A 14,619-nucleotide genomic window follows, 5' to 3' on the forward strand; every position below is an offset into this window, starting at 1 on the left:
ATTCAACCCATTGAAATATCAAAAAGCAACTTTTTCTTCATAAAAGTTATTAATTAATTCCATTTTTTAATCCTAAATAAGGACACTTGTTAACAAGACCTTTTAAAAATCAACTAGATTACTTTTGCATATGCATGTATGTATGATTTTAACAAATATTTGACTTGCATTATTTTTTTCTTTAAGAAGTTAAACTAACTTATAAAGTGAAATTTATTACAAAGACTCAAGTGGAATTTTGAGTTATTTGACTTTAGTTGATTAAGATAATGCTCCTACAGCATTAGCATGACGCAATCATATTTTTGAAGGTTTCTTAAATAATGGTCGTATAGCATTAGCGTGACCCAATTATTTTTTTGGTTGATAATGACGCAATCAAAAGTAACGTGATGTTTAATAAAAAAGTAATGTGACGATGTTCAAACTTTAAACATGCAGATCTCAGGGTAGGTTCATAGAAACTACCACTGGAGTAATAAAGGACCAAAAACCGTCGAAACACCTTGAGTTATACAAATTCCTTAAGCTAAGGAAATTACTCTTCTCTCATAAAAAATTGCTCACTCACATGTAAACCGATGAAAATACCTTACATGTGACTTAAGTCACGCAGATTTAAACTCAGCGTGACTTAAGTCAAGTTAACATCCAGCGTGAGTTAAGTCACTCTCATTATGCATAAATGTGACTTAACTCACGTAGGTTATAATCAAACGTGAGTTAAGTCACGTGAGGCATGTGTCTGGTATCAGAATAGTTGTTTTGACTTTTTTCCCCCTAATTTCCTTCATTCATTCATACTTCCATACATCCATTCATTCAATCATACATTCATTCATTCATTCAAAATTTAAATACGCAAAATAAACTGAAAACTAACCAAACTGTAATAAAATAACGCAAACGCGCAAATGTAAATATATTGCATCCATATCCGTCAAAGTGTCTTATAAACTCTATTTTGGGAATCAATAATCTTGTATTTGAGATATTGATTTGCATCAAGCCAACACATTATTATATATAAGTCATCCCCTTAATCTATCATTGGTTTTAGGTTAACAACCTAATATTTCTCATTCAAGTGAATTTTGGATGTGTTGTGTATATTACAATTGCTCCAATATAATGCACTAAGATAAATCTTGAAAGATTATTAGGAAATATTTTTGATATGAATCTCCATCTATCATTAATTGTGTTGAGCCAACGTATTTGCAGCCCAGTAGGCTGATTATCAATTGATGGATTATTTTTCCCAATATTAGGAGGAGATAATAAGAACTTGAAACTGTGAACCTGAAGTTCAAATAAATTATTTGAAAGGAAATATTATTGTCTCATCTTGATCCTCAAGATATAACTCATTTACAAAGGTAAATAAATCAAATATCAGCTGATAATGCTCCAAACAAAATAGATGTTCATGTCGGATAATCTAATACTTCAAATGAGTATCAATCGTGCCTGAAGCATGATAGATTAATCGGTTCTAAATATAAAGAGTCTTGAATAAGAAAAGGAGCTTAAAGGAAAGATAACCCAAACGAGGATATAAAAACTCTAAAATAGTTTTCTGACATAATTGATTTTTCAGTTTCAAAAGAACTAATCAGGTACCTGAAACTTATGAAATATTAATAAATTATGTCATGAATGAAAGATCTCAATGGAATGAGATGGAACCGAAATGAAGTCAATGTTGACGTGTTCTTGCATATAGTACAACGCTATATGTGGTAAGTAATAATGAGGGCCATGGTTTAAAGTCTATTAAAGTTATAGATAATGAAAATATTTACAAATGAAAATAGACAATTCTAGTGAAATCAAACTCGCTTCACAAAGTAGACCTTGTTTGGACTCGTAGTCTGCACACTTGAAGGTGTTAAGTTAAATGGATATGTATGATTTTTCACGCGAAAAGGGAATTAGAATGGTAAATGCTCACCAGAAGTAAATAGGTAAATGTCTATCATTTATTTTTTATAGACATATATTCTTTGAAGATGTAACAGCCCGATTTTCGCTAGATTTATTTTATTTATTTATTTATGTGTGTTATATGTGCTCTTATGTGATTATTGCCTCTGTGTGTATTTTTGATTGGGAATCGTAGAATTCGGTATTAGAGGGGTATTTTAGCCATTTTGGACTCAGAGGTATTTTGGTCATTTTGAGGGCAGGGGTAATTTTGTAATTTTTGTTGTAGGTTATTTTTAGTGCTTAGTGAGGGTTATTATTTTACTAAGTGTTGGAGAGTGGGGTGATTATTTAGTTTACCGTTAAGTGACCGTTAGTGTTGTATTTTACCGTTAAGTGAGTAGTAACATTTTGGGTTAGAATAGAAATGGGTTAGGCCCATTAAAACATTGTGAGTTGAGCCCAATTGAGTAGAGTTTATATAAACACTAGTTGGTAGTGAAATTGGGGTTTTACCAACATTTCATTTCATTTTCACAATTAGAGAGAGATAGAGAGAGAAAGCACAAGAGGAGAAAAAGGGTTTTGAAGAGAAGGATCTAGAGGGAGCTAGAAGAGGCTAGAGAATCAAGGGTTGGAGCTAAAGTGAAGCACTAGCTAGAGATTGTGGAGAATTAAGGTAAGAGGGTTAGAATTCAAACATAATCATTAGTTGTAGTTCATCCTTAATTCTTGCTTAAGTTGTTAATTGAGATTTTGTTGTAGAATTTCGTGCTTAATTATAATGATATGATTATTTACATGAATTGATTGATAATTGTGTTGTTGTTGTTGAATTTGTATGTCAAAATGGGTATGTATGAACATAGTGTGTTTTTGTATGAAATTGATGAATTGTGAAGTTGTGGTTGTTGAATTATGAATGGATTCATGTTCAATTGTTGTTGTTGATGATTTGAATCATGTTGTTGTTGAATTGATACATTGGGTATCATTAATTATGAATTGATGATGAGATTTGTTGTGGTGAAAATGGTTGTTGTGAAAATTGGTTTTGATTAGAGAAGAAAACTTGTTGTTTTGAGAAAATGAATTTTCAAAGGTTTGTATAACTTATTCAAACGCCACGAAACGTGTGAGTTTGATGTGTTGGAGCCTTGGGTTATGCCTCGGATCACTTTTGACATTGAAGGGTTTTAAACATCCGATTTTGGGGCGAAAACGGCATAAACCCGCGGCCGAAACGCGTGAAAACGCACGTTGCAGAGCGCTGCGCCTGAGCTAGGGCACTAGGCGCCCACACTCAGAGAGCTAGCGCTAGGCGCTACACTCCTGGCACCAGGCGCCCTGCACAGGGCAACGTGCCCGTTGTTCCGTGTTCGGGGGGTCGGGGGCAATCGTGTAGGGGTCCGTAGCGACCGTTTGAAGGTGTTCTTGTACTGTTTTCACTTACTTTTCAACTGGAACATACTTGGCTTTGTTGAATGTTTGAGTTTTCAAATGGTTTGAAACTTGGATTTGTGTCGTTTCGGCTTTTTGGGAAATGTTGAAAAGTGACCTTTTGTGAACATAAAGGATTGCAAGCTTAGTCTACAAATCATATAGGCTTAGGCAAGGCTTGTAAAGTTGGTGCAATGTCTTAATCAAGTCGTAACTTGTTTGTTTTAGAAAATGAGAATTTTTGTGAAAAGTGATTAAGTGAGACGAACTTCGAGTTTTTCATGAATTCATCGTATTTGGTCGATGAAATGCTTATGTAACCTCTACTGCATATATATGTGACTTGTGAGAGTACATGGCATAGGCAATTGAGCTTGTTTACTTGGTTTTGACTTAAAGGCTCTATTACTTGTATTAATTTGACTTTTGGAGACGAACTTGGTGGAAAATGACTTTATGAGTTGATTGTTTTGTAAATCCTTTCTGGATAATTGTTATACATTAAGTGAAGATGATTGGTGGTGCATTTATGTGTCAACTACATGTTGCTTGTGTTGTGGATGTTGTTGGTGACCGTATATATGTTATGTGGTGGCGAATTGTTATTGATTGCATATATACACGTGTTGGTGATTGTTGAGGTGAATTGTTGTGTGAACATATGCATTGTAGTTGAGTCATATGTTCATGCATTCATGACTGATGGTGGTGGATTTTATATCCAATTGAGGTGATTACGATGTTTTTGTTGCATCGAAGGTGACGACCTGGAGGTGTTTTGGTACCACATGCATCTAGATGAGTCTAGAGCCATTGCATAAATTGTTGGTGAATTGAATTGCATTGAAATGTGCTTGGTGGTGGAATTGCTAATTGTAATTGTGGATTGAAGTGTTAATTGTTAATTGACAAGGTGAAGTTGTGATATGTGTATGATATACTTGTTGATGTGAACTTGGAATGATGGTAATGAATGTTATGGATGTTATGGATACTTGTGAGTATATGTATAATTTATTAATCATCATGCTTGAATGTATCTTTCATTCCCAATGTTCTTATTAAATCTTTTTGGGATTCAGAACAAAGCGGTTCAAGAGGAATGCATGCGCTAGGAGCTTCAAGGGATGAGTCTCTCTCCTCAACCTTAGTCTCTAGGATATGTTTTATTTCTTTTGTTATTTGTCTTTAGTTATCATGAGTAACTAAACCCTATTGGGTGGGGATTCTAAAATGAACCTCTATTTTATTTGTTGGATATATTTAATTTAAGTTTTTTCCTTTAATTATTTTATGTGCCCTATTTAATTTTATTATGCAAAGATCTTAATGTTTTCCCTAGACCCATGGAGGTGACATACCTAGGAAAGGTATCTGAACCCAAAATTAGGCCGAAATCCTAATCCAAACATTGCATAATAATTTTACTCTTTTCATCCTTGGTAAGGTAGACGAGACCGGGCTACACGTATGTAGAACTACCAAGAGAGAGTATGTTGATATATTTCTAAGATTCATAGATGAGGGAATCTTTAGGACAAATTATGAACCCTAATTTAAGTCTACGTTTCAATTACATCTGAGAGAGTAAGACCCCACCTAATACTATGTACGTAGGCATAACTAAGACCTATAGGATTGACTACCCTACACCTGTTAAAGCGCGTATAACCTTAGGTGAATCCGGTGCAACTCAACAGTTAGAGGGGTATAAAACCCATGAACTCATCACTTGAATGGGTACCAATTAACCAATTCCTAAATGATTTAACTATTACTTAATTTGAACAAATAGATAGAGGCTATTCGAAGAAACCTAACCACCGCTAACTTTTTACAATCAAAAACCAAGTTACTACTCAACTACCGCTTTGTGCAAACAGATTAAATTGCACGAATTTCCCCCATTTAATTTATTTATTTGTTTCAATTGTTTTATTTTCCGTTTTAAAAAAGTAACGCGAGTTGCATAGTTGGAACGGAAATCTTTGTGGATACGATACTCATTTATCATTATATTACTTTGTAACGATTTGGAACACTTGTATAAATTGTTCATCAAATATATCAAAAATAAAAAATATTTTTAAGTTGTCTTTTATTGGTATCTTTATGAATGGAGTCATGCTATTTGTTACAAGCTTTTTAGAAACTAAAGACAAGAATCAACATGTGTCGATGTGTTAAAAAAATATTGAAACTATTAATCTACTTTTTTAGGAGAATTCATGATGGTAGAGATTTGTTCGTGTGATTCTTAGGTTGATGGTTTCGTAAAAATAAGCATTTCTTTTATGAATGAAATTAAAAAAAGATAGGTGAGATTTAAACTAATTAACAAAACAATTGGTCTCTCAATCTTCAAATATATGAAAATATAGATGAAAGATCATACGCTAATCCTGAATGATGTCTAGAGTTTTAGACACCTCCTCAGAATTCCCTAGAAGAGTCTCATCATTAAGATATCAAGCATGAAGAAGAAGCTTGCAACTATCTCTGATCTAATGAATAGGATGGTGCAACACAAAAGCAAAAATGAGTGGCCCTAATGGGTCGCCTTGTTGCACTCCAATGGCAAACATAATATGTTCATCATCAAAGTATAATCTCGCTGCATGTCCATAAAGAAATTCGACCCATAAAGAAATAGATGGGTATCTCAATCTCACATCACGTAGCAATACCTCTTTGGAAATTCAACCCTCTTTGGAAATTTCAGGGATTGTATGAGCGATCAATGGAGATGGCGACGCACTGCAAAGAAGCACAGTCTGTCTGAGTGGAAGGTTGGTTTGTTTTCGTGCAAGGTTGACAATCAAGGTCTCTTTCTCCCTAGAAAGGAAACAAACTTTACCTCAGCCCCCTCCCCCCTCGCCCCAAACATCTCTTTCTCCTTCCTCATCCCCTCCTCCTTTCCTCTCCATAAGCTTGCGCCACTGGTTTAGCTTTACCCCTCTCCATCTTCTTGTGGTACAAATTTAGTTTTAGGTTCTTAAGAGATTAGCATTAGGTTTGAATATCTTATGTAATAAGCTTAAAAAGTTTCAACTTTATTGTAAATGTATTGATATTATAATAAAATGTGATATTTTGTATCATTTTGTCCTTTTATTTTTGTTTTATTTGCATTTATTTTATGATTTTTGCATCTAAAAAAAATAATGTCTTCGAAGACTAATTAAACTCATCGTGAATTAAGTCACGTTGACCTATAACCAGTATGAGTTAACTCACGTTGGATGCGACGTGACTTAACTCACGCTGGAGGCAGCGTAACTTAAGTCACGTGTTTAACATGACTTAAGTTACACAGGGTCGCAGGGGCTATTTTTGGAAGTTTGCAAGGGAGTGAGCAAATCAGGAGAAGAGCAATTTTCTAACCCTAATTTCTCAACCCTGTTCTTGTACTTCTCTCTATCGAAAGTACACAAACACATAAACACTTTGTTTCTCGTTCTCGACAGAAAGAAATCCCATCTCCTCGCAGGTAAGTCATTCGATTCTCCTTCCTTCTCCAATTTGGATATGCTGATTTTGTATAGTATTCATTTGTAATACCAAAATTGTTTGTTGATGCTTCAATCTGTGTGTTGGAAAAGGAAATATACTTTGATTGTTGCAATTAGTACTAGTAATTTTAGTATGAAAATATTATGAATGCTTCAAATTAAGCTTTTCCATTTCTAACCCTAGTTCAACAAATGAATAGCTTTTTTCAACATGTTACGGTGTTTGTTTCGTTCAGTTTATTTTTGTATGTATTGTGAATTTGAGATAATTGGGGTGCATGATGAAGGTATCCTCAGATGATAGAATATTGAATTAGTAGATTATGCACCTCTTTGTTTATCATATGTGATTACAGACCATGAATTTGTAGATGAATAGGACTTAGGGCCCGTTTGGATAAAGCTTATTTTGAGCTTATGAAAAACAGCTTATGCAAATAATTGAGCTTTTTTGAATTATTTATAAGCTTGTCAATGTAGTTTATGAAAAAATAGGTAATGAAGATACAATTTTCGTTAGTGAAAGTTTATAAATTAACATAAAAACTTATTTATTTGCATAAACTATTTTTCATAAGCTCAAAAATAAGTCAATCCAAACGGGCCCTTAATTTCCAAATATCCATAGTTTCTTATTGCTAAGATTAATTCCACTTACTGAATTATTCAATCTTAACATTAGAAATTTAAGTCAACATACTCCAAATTTGAGATTTTTACTTCAATGGAAAACACTGTTGGGTTGGCTTAATTAAACTGTACTGTGTTTTCTAATATATTGTTTCTTGTTTAATTGAATTAAGATTTTTTATAGTGCATAAAGACAAAACTAGTAGTAGCGAGAGTAACAAAGTCACTAACTTTGAAATATTGGAAACATTACAATTTAGCCACGCCAATATATGATGTGGATCCGCCCCTGCCTCTTATTTTCTCTATCCTCTAAAAAAATCATTTTTTTAAAAGCTACTTCTATCAACTTCTCATTTAAAGATGTTTTCTGACGTTTTTTAAATTCCGATTATTCTAAAAAGTTGTAACAAACAAATGCAATACTCTTACAAATGATTATAGGGTTCATTATTGTTCCTATTGTTGTTGAATGTTGCCCTTGTTTTAATGGGATTTAACTGCAACTCAATTTTGCAACAGAGAGAGAAGAGAAAAGAAGAATGGCGTCTACGATTTCTCTAAAGGCAAAGGGAAAGAGCTCAAAGAAGAAAGCAGAAGATCGATCAGTCATCGATTCTGTGAAGGAATGGACAACATGGGGTATGAAGAAAACGAAGGTTATCGCTCACTATGGTTTCATTCCTTTGATTATCATCATCGGTATGAACTCTGATCCAAAACCACAACTTTCTCAGCTTCTCAGCCCTGTGTAATCGATGTGCACATTTTCACTTGCTTATCTGATGGGGTATTATGGAATCAAAGTGGATTTTCGGTAGTGTTTTTTTTTTTTTTTGGATAAATTTCGAAGACTTAGTAGTAGAATATATACAATATTGAATGTTGATTTATGTACTTGATGTTTATGCTTGGTTGAGCAGGTGAAAAATTGTGTTCCAATGGTTTTTTATTTGCTGTTTGAAAAAAAATAAAACGGGATTTAGCTAATTTTTTTAATTGATAAGTTTCTGATGAAATCGCCATTGTTGCAACACAATCAAATTTTTCAGAACCAATTTTGAGTTATGGATAGAAACAACGCTTTCATTTTCTGCCTCTCTCCATTTCCACATTTCAGATGAGGCTGAATATCTTTCATTGTTTTTGCTCCTCTGCCACTCTTATCTGTACATTTGATTGAGTTTATAAAACCAGGGTGTGACAGAGGGGTAAACATGGATTAACTACTTAAGTGTTGTCATCCATTTTGTAGATCACCTTCTCAGTAGTGTTGATTTTATTTTCCTTGTGATCGATAGCTGCACATGATCGAACATTATTGTGATCAATTCATGTGCATTAATCGATCAGCATTAACCGATCACAGGGTAATGAAATGGACACTTGCAATGAAATCAAATTTTTAAGAACCGGCAAAATTATATTGGCATTATGGAAAAGGAGCAATGCTTTCATTTTCTGCCTCTCTTCATTTCCACATTTGGGATGAGGCTGAATCTTCTTCTATCTCTTTCATTTGTTTTTTCCTCTGCTATTCTTATTTCTTCATTTGTTTGGGGTTTTGTTTTCTTATGTGATTAGATGTAGTGAACAATTCCTCCTTGCTGATGAACTTGATTCTCAGATTTTTATGTGTAATGACTTCACTATTTGGCTGAAGAATAATCATGTTTGCAGAATTTTGTAGCTTTGTTCTGACTGTTATGAAGTAAATATTAAATAAAATAGCCGCAGTTCTTCTATATTTCAAAGAATTATGCATTAATAGATGTATCTAAGGATGCAAATCTGTTCATGTTTTAGAGTTTGTGTCGTGGATTCGTGGTATATGATCCGGTAACTAACCGGTATATACCATGGTAGGTACAAACTATAGTTTTCATGGTTTTGTTTGTCATTACAAATTCATTATCTTAATATAATACATCTTATTTATCAAAAGTATTGGTGTTAGTTAAAACCGACAACGTTATTTTATCTGTGGTCACTTTTCAAAAAATTTTACATTATTCTGATTCTGATGTGTTTATCGACAGTGCTATATTTAGTGTGATTGGTCCGACAATGTACTTGAAATAATATGTGAATTATGGGCTATAGCATATGATGATATCTCTTATTAAAGCTTAGTTTTAGTATTTGATTTCTACTTACTATGTCTTCAAAACTTTAGAGGAATATTCATGTAGTTCTTTCCAAACCAGAATGGTGTTAGTCCTCATATTAGGCATGTCTTTGAATTATGGGCTTTAGCATACTTTTTCTGTTGTGTTAGTTGGTAAAAGTTTATCTATAAGTACCTCTTTAATTAAGTTTTTAGTTTTGTTTCGTGGTGCTCCAATGCTTAGAACTCAAATGTGTTAGATGGTAACAGTTTATCCTGTTGTGTTAGTTGGTAAAAGTTTATCTATAAGTACCTCTTTAATTAAGTTTATAGTCTTGTTTCGTGGTGCTCCAATGCTTAAAACTCAAATATTTGAAAATCAGTCAATACATTACATTTGTACTCTAATCCAACACAGCAGAAAACTAAGTGCTCTTAATTTTGAGAGTTTGACACCAATTGCAATGTACTCGTTGACGAACCAGCCACATGCTACGTTTTGAAGGTGTACTCGAGCATTTGACATGGCAGTTGTAATTATATACAATGACATTATTATCGGTGTCTAAATGAGTGCTTCATAGTTAGCAATCTTGATTCTAACAATTTAGAAAAAGAAGACAATATAAGCTTTGCAGCTGCAGTTGTGAATTATGATATATATTATCTAAGAATCATTCTTTGATCTCCATTTTATACATGAGTGGAAATAAAAGTATCAATGCAGATGTTGAATCTAAAAATCATTAAAAATGTGAAACTTTTGATCGTAGAAGAATTAATACCTAGTTTGTGAGGATGCATTTTCAAATCCATAATCACATTTGAAGGGACCGCCATATTTTGATTCCCTTTTAGTTCAATTTGTGCAACTTTGGTAGGTATGGTGGTACACGTATCTAGAATCTGAGGGATGAATTTTTTTTTTTGGTTACAATCTGAGGGATGAATAGATACCACAAAAAGTTGAAGCTCGGGAACGTATTTTTCAAAAAATAATCGTGGAAGTATGTATAGTTGGTTAACGTATTCAAGTTACCGAAATAGCGATTGCAAAACACATAAAGAGCTTAAGTCATTATCAAATACACAATAAATTGACTGACTTAGATAATCAATCAATTTGATTGTTTATTTTATTTGATTTGTCAATAACCATTTTATATGATATAAATCATCAAGATAATACAGTATCCAAAATAAAATGACTTGAGAATTGTTGAACGATATTATGTGATAGTAAAACACACTTGTTGAATTTAGAAAAATTCAACCAGTGTGTTAGCGAATGATAGAAAAATTCAACAAGTGTGTTAGCAAATGAAAAATGGTTATAGCGAATGAAATATTCACACCAATATACCAAAAGAAATAAGTGAATAGCTAGAAATTCAATATACGAAAAATTAGTTTTTTAACATGAAATGAGTTAAACATCAATTTTGTTAAACCTCATAAATTTCAGATAATAAAAATGAAAAAATGGACCTAGAAATCAAATTTCGAGCTCATATTTGTGGAGGAACTTTTTATAATATTCTAAATATGTCTGCACAAAAATCATTGTAAAATGTTAAAATGATTAAACAAATTTGAATTTAGAACAAACTAAAATTGCATATTGAAAAATTATGTGAGTGCACAAACGTAGCCGTTTTTTATGAGAACAAAAAATGAAATTTGATAAAATGCAACTTTATCTACCAAACACAACAACAAAAAGGTTTCAATATTTTTCTGAAAAGTAGATTATTTTAATAATAGTATAACTTATAATATCCCCTCATAATATTTTTAACCAAATTCTCCAAAGAGCTTCTCACTCTGCATCATCCATTGTCTTTCCCTCTCTTCCTCTCTCTTTCAACCCTTCTCCTTCTTCCCCTAAACCAATACCTCTTTCCTCAATCCATCTTTCATTCTTCCCACATTCTCAAAATTTCTCTTCATCCATCAAAGTTACAAAATTTAAACAAAAAAAAAAAATCAATTAACTAGATACAATGAAGGTGCCACCATTATCTGGGAAACTATTCACCTTTAGTTTGATAAGTTTTTGGTATGCATCAAACATTGGTGTATTACTATTAAACAAGTACCTTTTAAGCAACTATGGTTTCAAGTACCCAATATTCTTAACACTATGTCACATGATGGCATGTTCAATGTTAAGTTACATTGCAATATCATGGATGAAGGTGGTGCCATTGCAAACAGTGAGATCAAGGGTACAATTTGTGAAGATATCATCACTTGGACTTATATTTTGTTTGTCTGTGGTTGGAGGAAATATCTCTCTAAGGTATCTTCCTGTGTCTTTTAATCAAGCCATTGGTGCTACGACGCCGTTTTTTACGGCGGTTTTTGCTTATCTTATGACCCTTAAGAGGGAGGGTTGGCTTACTTATATGGCTCTTGTTCCTGTTGTTACTGGTGTTATGATTGCTAGTGGGGTATGTCCTCTTTCTTATCTGTTGTCTTTTATATCTTGTGTTATGGTAGCAATTTAAAGAGTTTTTTTTGGTAGTCAAAAGTTTAAGTGATTTGGGTTTTGGAGATTCGTTAAGGTCATGGTAGACCTCAACGGTCGATGTGTCGCCAGAAATACATATAAATTATCCACCAACCCAACAAACCTTTGGTTAATTGACAAATATGAAGAGTTTCATTTTTTGAGGGAAACAAATATGAAGAATTGAATTATTATGATTTATGATATATAAATGCCAAGAAAACATGCAACTTTCAATAGAAAATTGGTGACAGATTTGGTGTACATACTTTTCAATAAAAAATTACTACTTTTATTGTTAGACAAACCCATATAAATTAAGGTGTACAAAAGTCACATTTATAACCAAGATTGGTTTGCGTTATAAAATGGTGCGGTTATATAGTTGGTGTGGTTTAGGAGGGTAACTTTGACGCAAGTGATAAAGATTTTGTCATGGGACTAAAAGGTTCTGGGGTCAAGTCATGGAAATAGCCTTTGGGCTAGGTACAATATACCAAAATGGTGGAACCTCTTCTTGGACCCTACGTATGTGGAAGATTTAGTGCACTTAGTTGCCTTTTTTATATAGTTGGTGTGGTTTAGTTGGCAGCACAATGTTGAATTTGTGGGTGGGACGGGGAGCCCCAATGTTCAATCCCTAGAAAAACAAACAATTAAAAAGGGACGAGTAATTTGAATCTTGCTTCATAGGTCTCTCAAAATGTCTAAAAATCTCTCGGATTTATCGGATCCTAATTGGCTTATTATAAAAAGTTGAACAATTTGAGTGGTCTATTGAACAAATAACAAATAAGAAATTCATTGGTGGTAACTTTAGATGTAAACCTCTTGTCCTTTTTAATGTCCTATTTTATTTTATATACCTCCAATAAAAAATGTGCACATTAGCATAAACAACTAACAAATAAGACAGAAAAAATTGACAACTTAGTTGGACAAAATGTTTTGCTGATTTGTTATTTTTTTGATTGACAAAACCGTGATTGGTCATATAAAATAGACAGTTCCCTCAACAACAAAAATGGACGGTTGGTTATTTGTTAAATACATATGTTGGGGGAAAATCTTAATTTCTTATGTTGTCTTATAACAAAACTAAAGAATTGTTCAATAAAACTTAGGTCATTGTATGTATTACTTTGAGAGTGTTTAAGATTTCTTTTGTTTCTTTGAATTTTCTTTTTTAAATATATCCACTAAATTAGTTTTAGCCTGCTACTTTTGTGAATAGGAGAAATGTCCTCTATTTTGGATGATTTTTCCTACTGCTAGATTTGTAGTGTCAATGTCCTTATTATTGTGGATGAAAATGTGATTTCTACTTTGAGTTACAACCTACACATGTTGATTTATTACTTGTCTTTTGTGTTACATGGATGAAGGGAGAACCAAGTTTTCATCTATTTGGATTTATAATGTGCATCAGTGCTACAGCAGCTAGGGCACTCAAAACAGTACTTCAAGGAGTCTTACTATCTTCTGAAGGGTAATGATCTCAAAACTATCCTTCCGTTGTATTTTAAACTTGTTGGTTTCTCCTTCCATTGTAATGAAATAGTTTCTTTGATTTTTCAGGGAACAACTGAATTCTATGAACCTTCTTATGTACATGGCACCAGTGGCTGTTGCATTCCTACTTCCTGCTTCAATTATAATGGAGGAAGATGTGCTTGGAATTACCATTCAACTTGCTAGAGAAGATTCAAGTATTGTGTGGTTACTTATTTTCAACTCCACACTGGCATATTTTGTCAACTTGACCAATTTTTTAGTCACAAAGCACACTAGTGCGTTAACACTTCAGGTAATTATACTTTCTTTGCTACTTTTTATTTGGCATTAATAATGTTCTGATTAAAGTAATTTTGTATATCTCTAACATGAATGCATGATGACTTTGCCAGGTCCTAGGAAATGCAAAAGGAGCTGTGGCAGTTGTAATCTCTATTTTGATATTTAGAAATCCAGTATCAGTGACTGGAATGTTAGGATATTCTCTTACAGTCGTTGGAGTTATCCTATATGGTGAAGCCAAGAAGCGGAGTAAACGAGATACTTGATTAATTTAACCCAAATTATACCACATGATGTCAATGTGGAATCTATCCACCTCTTACTGCTTGCAGGTTGATCTTTGATTCATTGAAAATGTACAAAAACTAGCGACTGGTCTTACTTAGAAGTTGTATTGGAAGTTGTATTGTTTGCCTCAGCAATCATCAGGAGTACAGATGAGTCAGCCTGAGCAAACGTTTGAGCTTAGATATAGAATAGATTAGGATATGCGACTGACTACCAAAAGAATGTTTTTATGTAACATTTGTCTTTGTTCTTTTAACGTCTTTGTTCTTTTAACTCTTGTACAGGATTGACCTATAAATTTAACAGAAGCAAGTATAATTGTGTACATTTTTACATTACCAAGCACCTCAGTTTCATATTCTGCAGATTGGCATTTAACACCTTTGTTCTTTTCAATTGCATTCCAC

General features: G+C 33.1%; 2 protein-coding genes across 2 annotated transcripts; both read left to right on the plus strand.

The window, feature by feature from the left end:
* The first annotated feature begins 6,696 nt into the window (after positions 1-6,696).
* LOC146938863 (mitochondrial import receptor subunit TOM7-1-like) lies at positions 6,697-8,460 on the plus strand. The gene is made up of 2 exons (XM_085752746.1): positions 6,697-6,856; positions 8,031-8,460. Exon 2 carries the CDS (start codon positions 8,051-8,053, stop codon positions 8,261-8,263), a length of 213 nt encoding a protein of 70 aa, XP_085608872.1. The 5' UTR covers positions 6,697-6,856; positions 8,031-8,050; the 3' UTR covers positions 8,264-8,460.
* Positions 8,461-11,400: 2,940 nt separating this feature from the next.
* Positions 11,401-14,550, plus strand: LOC146938864 (putative sugar phosphate/phosphate translocator At3g11320). Its single transcript, XM_085752747.1, has 4 exons — positions 11,401-12,068; positions 13,513-13,616; positions 13,706-13,934; positions 14,035-14,550. Exons 1-4 carry the CDS (start codon positions 11,619-11,621, stop codon positions 14,188-14,190), a joined length of 939 nt encoding a protein of 312 aa, XP_085608873.1. The 5' UTR covers positions 11,401-11,618; the 3' UTR covers positions 14,191-14,550.
* Positions 14,551-14,619: the final 69 nt, after the last annotated feature.

This window comes from Medicago sativa, chromosome 3 (assembly GCF_051527215.1).
Source record: "Medicago sativa cultivar Bolivia chromosome 3, Bolivia_mono, whole genome shotgun sequence".
In the NCBI taxonomy this organism is placed as follows: domain Eukaryota; kingdom Viridiplantae; phylum Streptophyta; class Magnoliopsida; order Fabales; family Fabaceae; genus Medicago; species Medicago sativa.

Bases quoted from the DNA above. Each gene is read 5' to 3' on its own strand.
- LOC146938864 (XM_085752747.1), top strand. From the start codon at position 11,619: ATGAAGGTGCCACCATTATCTGGGAAACTATTCACCTTTAGTTTGATA. The intron at 12,069-13,512 runs GTATGTCCTCTT...ACATGGATGAAG, and splicing joins GTGTTATGATTGCTAGTGGG to GGAGAACCAAGTTTTCATCT. The intron at 13,617-13,705 runs GTAATGATCTCA...TTGATTTTTCAG, and splicing joins GTCTTACTATCTTCTGAAGG to GGAACAACTGAATTCTATGA.
- LOC146938863 (XM_085752746.1), top strand. From the start codon at position 8,051: ATGGCGTCTACGATTTCTCTAAAGGCAAAGGGAAAGAGCTCAAAGAAG.